The following is a 5499-nucleotide window of genomic DNA, read 5'->3' as shown; positions in this document are numbered from 1 at the left end:
CTGCGTCACCACGTCCAATAACTCATCGTATCCGGGCGAGGACTGATGACGTGGGCCCAGCTCCCTGAAGTCCTCTTCCAGGATGCTAAGCACGTCTAGTTCCTCAGAGTCAGACCGTGCAAGCCTCTCCGGACTCATGCCTCGAGCGGGAGAAGCCGAGAAACGGTCTCCCGACCGGGGAAGAGGGGAGGAGGATTCTGCAGATGAAGACCGGGAAAAGGCTTCAGACGTCCCGGCACCCTCGGAGATCTCACGCTGTGATCTCCAGGATCGGAGCAGCCGCGATGCCTCAGCGACCGCGGGGCATGTGCCACGGGGGGAGCACATCCGACCATCCTCCAGGAAGAGAGCCGCACGAGACCTCAGCACCCTCAGGGGCAGGACCTCGCAATGGCCGCAGGCAGCCCCCTTGAGAGCTGCCTGGGTGTGAGACGTCCCCAGGCAGGAAACGCACATTTCGTGGGTATCCCCCTCCGTGATGAAGCGCGGACAAGGGAAGACACACTGTCGGAAACGCCTAACGGACATGATCTCTGCTGCTTCACTTGACTTCAGGTAAGACGATGATGACGCAATAGTGGAGCTTACAAACATACTCAGAGTGCCTGCTGAATAGAAAGAAGCTAATGTGTCCTGTGTGCCGGCGTGCTTATATACGCCTCCGGTTACGCCGTCACACGCTACCGTTCTAGCAACACCAATAGGATTAGAGTAGTTTCATTCATAATTCAGCCCTGCCACGCCCAGAGGCGTTCCCATAGTGTCGTCACCGACGCAGTTCGAGTTCCCTCGAAGGGGAACTATGTAATAAAAACTTCTGGGTCCGTCACATGATGCACACTAGCCCAAAAATAGTTTTCCCCATTTATATTGTGAAAGAAGGGGCTGTAAAACGGTGGAAAGTCTTAACCGGAAGTTAGCCAGCTTGACTGTTTCTGGTGCGCTTGCTCAATGGGTGCTGAGGCCCATAGAGCATGCACATTATGCGTTCATCCGGGGAAATGTCTTTAAAGCCGGGACTGTTTTTTTTTTGGCTTTATGCACCAAAGACCAACTTTCATAGGAATCAACGGGGCCCTACCTCTGACACTGTATCTAGTTCTCTTAATACATCCATGTCCTTGGCCACAACTTCAGCGTTGTGTTGATGAATAAGTGCATGCCACCAGTCGTGTGTGATGACAGTACACTAGCCTGATACTCCAGGCCAATTAGCTTCACAGGCCACCGGGAATTCTCTCAGTGCTCCCGATGACCAGTTCAGGTCTGTTTAGAACTATTTCATAAGCAATTGTGATTTTGATTAAAACACATTTGTAGGTGTGTACATGAATGCATGTGTGGACACAAAATTTGGTGCAGGTGCAGTCATACCAGTAATCTTGTCCAGTTCTGCCAAAGTCTCCTGGTAGGAGCTGATGATTCCTCCATATCGTGTGATCACCTCTTTTCTTAAGTTGTCCCAGTGTGGAGAAAGCTCCCCCAGCTCCCTCAGGTCCTGCACCCTACAGATATATATTTGTATACAAATACGGAGCATTAACATTCAATGTCAAAGTCCACAAATCTTGGCTTACTCGCAGTTTCTCCTTTGCTTCTTTGTTTAAAACAAACATTAGATCAGATTAGAAATAAAACAATCTAATTTAAGGGGGAAATACTATTTAGTATATTGTAATGCTACATCTATTGTTTCTTGTTTGGGTAATAAAAAATTATTAACATTCCTGGTAAAACACAGACACAAACCTACACATACTGTACCAGACACACTTTCAGACACAGTAATGACCCGAAGCACCCTGTGCTGAGCCAGATAAACACATTTCTGAACCTTAGGCTAGTAGTTGGGGCCCACTTACCCACTCTGCCCTATAAAATTCTTTCCCTGCTCCTACCATTCTTCTACCATTACTTATAAAACAAACCCATCCTGTCTCTCCTTGTGTCAATGGAGCAATCGTTGCCTGTCTTTCATCTGCCTAAGGCCTAAGGCCCAAATCATCTGTGCTCCTTCTTCTGGAAACAATGGTGAATATGTGTATGTGTGTGTGCGTGTGTGTTTGTGTGTGTTTGTGTGGGTGGGTGGGGGTTGATTTTCTACCAGGAACTACAGCCTTGCTTAGTGGCTCATCATTTGCATGTGGAAAGTGACATCAGATGGACAGATATCATTCAGGAACCAGCCCTCCAGCATCCATTAAAAAGTAAATTGCAGTGATTTCAGAGAAATTAGAGGTTGAAGGAGGCTCATTACAGTATTCAGGATAACAAACACACCATCATATGCATTGCTTTCATGATAACAAGGTATTTTTTGTGATTACAACACATACATTTTATATGCTGTATGTCTTAAAATGAAAGGCTGCATGTATAAATGCTCATTGGTTTGACCAAGCATAATTGTTTGAAAGCATAATGTAGTAGTTATTTCTTTGTTGTAATTCAACTACTACAACAAAGCATTTGGCACTGATGGCCTCTCCAGACTATTTCCTGGTTTCCTCCAGGTAAGTAAGTTATTTTTAGATGACTTTGAAGTATTTCAATACACAGCAGAGCGTGATAGAAATTATGCCAGAGAGAGAGAGACAGAGTCAATGTCATATGTATGATCAAACCCACAATAATGTGAAGGGGTGTGTTTGGCCAATTTACAAAAACAACCCCCCCAAAAAATGTATGTCTAGTGGTATCTAGCCATGCTGTCAACAATTTTCATAGGGACTATTTCTTTGTTAGAAATTTATTCTAATAAGAACAGTTTACAGCAAGGTCTGTGAATTATTAAGTAACAGGCACAATATTTGTAGAAAGAAATGTTGCGGTTGAATTTTAAAATTTCATGTTTTTTTGTAAGCATTGGTGGAAATCATTATATTATTTAATATGTCAATAAATAATATAATAACATATACTTAGAATAATTGTGTAAATAGTAAAATAATACAAACGCAAACTGGGCAATAAAAAGCCCGTTTTAAGTTTAGAAACATTTTGAGTCCCCCCTCCTTTGCCTCAGATCTTTATAAAATCAGTTATTGGAATCAGCCAGGAAAAAATGTAATCTGTGCCTGTGTGTGAACTGATAATAGGTTAGTACCGTAGCTCTACCGTTGTGTTGGGTTTCTGCAAAACCGTTTTGCGCTTTATGATGTTAAGTGGCAGATTAGTTGGCTTGCTGCAGTTAAATATCTATCTCTCTAAAAGACGTCTTCTGTCCCAGAAGAAACCTCTATGCATAATTAATTAGGATAGTATGTAGTATGTGGTGACCCTGTGAACCTGTGAAGTCGTATTTGAACAACTACTGCTTTGTGTTGGCCAAAAATAATGACTGAGAAAAGAAAAACAACAAGTCATGGCAATTTGGTAGCATCACAGTCTACATGCTACACTAATAATAGTAGTAAGATTTAAGTGTACACGTATCCTATACAAGTACAATTTTGGCTGTATTATTTGTGTCCCCTTCAAAAATTGCTCTTGAGAAATTTTGTTTATTATCCCCCCAACTGTAAGATGAAAGTTCATTGCGAGCCAGTTCAGGCAGCCCGACTCCAGTCCTCCTCTACTCTCACATGTAATAGTCTTTTCACTGCATCATGTATCAAACGCACCCTTTTAATCATGGCGAGGTTGTTCAGCCGTCAATGCTCTGCTCACTGTTTCGCTGCATGCCTGCTGCCACACTGCTCACCTGAAAGCTAAGCTGTTACTTGCTGGCGGCTGTTGTTAGCATTTCAAAAGCCCCACCTCCCCGTCAGCATCCACCTGTAGGCTCTAGGGGGAAGTTAGCACTGTCTCTCCCCACTGTGCATTGTGTGGGGCAATGAAAGACAGCAAACATATTCTCCATCCACCGTCAACCACTTATCTTGCATACAGGGTTGTGGCTAGAGCCAAGCGGGTTACACCCTGGACAGGTCGCCAGTCCATCGCAGAGCCACACATAGGCAAACAACCACTCACATCCACTCCTAAGGACAATTTCGGAGACGCCAATTAACCCAGCCTGCATGTCTTTGGATGGTGGGAGGAAGCCGGAGCACCCGGAGAGAACCCACGCGGACAACATGCAAACTCCACACAGAAAGGCCGGGGCAACCGGGTTTTGAACCCACAACCGTCTTGCTGTGAGGCGACTGTGCTAACCACTGCGCCACAAACATACTCTATATTTACTTATTAATCTATTCCACATGAGTTGGCTAACTGAATATGTGGGCCGTTAGCACCACAAAGAATTCATCTTCAATGTATTAAGGGAGAAATCTCAGGGATGGATATATGAAAACCTGGGTAAATTAAATCAAATCTGCCTGGGTTGATAAAAACTAAAGTTAATTGAGAAAACATGTTTTTGATTATTATAATTTAATAATTTCTTAGAATTTGAGTGAACTGACTCTTTTCTTATACACACCCCATCACAGGATATCATCAGCTCGATTTCCATGACATTTAATGACATGAGAAGAGGCGGTTTTCTGGTTCGGCTAAAAACAAGTGAATTGGCAGATCACATATGAGGCATTTTCCTCTCGCCTCTTTGTAGTTCTGAACAAACCTGCTGCTGAAAACAACCTCAAGGAAGAGAGAAGCCACATGCTGGGCAACTCTGCCAACACGCTCTGCAGGTGGTTGTAAGTAACTTATGCTTATGGCATGGGAAGATAGACAGAAGGCTTCCTCACAAAGTAAGTGCATTCCAGATTACCATGAGCTAAGGAAGATTACAGTACCATGGGCAGCAGCACAGGCATGCATGTGATTTTAGGTTAATCGAATGAAGTATTCTTTTTGCTTTCGTCATTAAAAAAATAAAAATAAAACAGAAATCAATGATCAATTTACATGTTTATTCAAAACAGTTGTATGCAACAGTCCCAGAAATGAGATTAGTATCTTTGTAAATGAGAGTGGCTCAAAACTTTTTTTAATGAAAGCAAAGAAATATCAAGGATCAGTTCTTCAAAAGGGAATATATAATCACTGCTTCTTTAATTGATGCATGCTCTTGGAAGCCTAGAGCTGAACAAGACAAACATATCGGGATTCTTGTGGTGTCAAAAAGACAGCACTGAGGGAGATTTCCCAGCTAGTGTGGTCCGAGTAGGGCCACCCCACCCCACATTAACTCATTTCCTTGTCTTCTGTTGTTTCTGGTTTATTATAAATACATTTGTTGATGACATTTTGTCACTACTTGGAGTTTGCTGACATACTCTTTATTTAATAATTATTATTATTAACTTTTAACTTGTATTAAGTATGTTGTGCTTTTCTAGTTATGAATTGTTGATTCTTGGTCCTTGGATTGTTTATATATGTGTATGTATATAATATATATAAACCAACACACACACACACACACACACACACACACACACACACACACACACACACACACACACACACACACACACACACACACTGTATATATGGATGGTTGATTCTTTTCTGAAGGCTAAAAAACATTCTTTCAAAAGTAAC

At 42.5% G+C, this 5499-nt stretch overlaps 1 protein-coding gene across 4 annotated transcripts in view; it reads right to left on the bottom strand.

The window, feature by feature from the left end:
- inpp4b (inositol polyphosphate-4-phosphatase type II B) overlaps positions 1 to 5499 on the bottom strand; it is a 135083-nt gene that overhangs the window by 60160 nt on the left and 69424 nt on the right. For all 4 annotated transcript variants that reach the window (XM_046047798.1, XM_046047797.1, XM_046047800.1 and 1 more), the window contains one exon: positions 1375 to 1505. In XM_046047798.1, the coding sequence (XP_045903754.1) occupies positions 1375 to 1505 (131 nt within the window). The remainder of the gene's footprint in view (positions 1 to 1374; positions 1506 to 5499) is intronic.

This window comes from Micropterus dolomieu, linkage group LG04 (assembly GCF_021292245.1).
Source record: "Micropterus dolomieu isolate WLL.071019.BEF.003 ecotype Adirondacks linkage group LG04, ASM2129224v1, whole genome shotgun sequence".
Classification (NCBI taxonomy): Eukaryota; Metazoa; Chordata; class Actinopteri; order Centrarchiformes; family Centrarchidae; genus Micropterus; species Micropterus dolomieu.
Note: the sequence above shows the minus strand (reverse complement) of the source record. Positions and strands in the feature narration are given on the sequence as shown.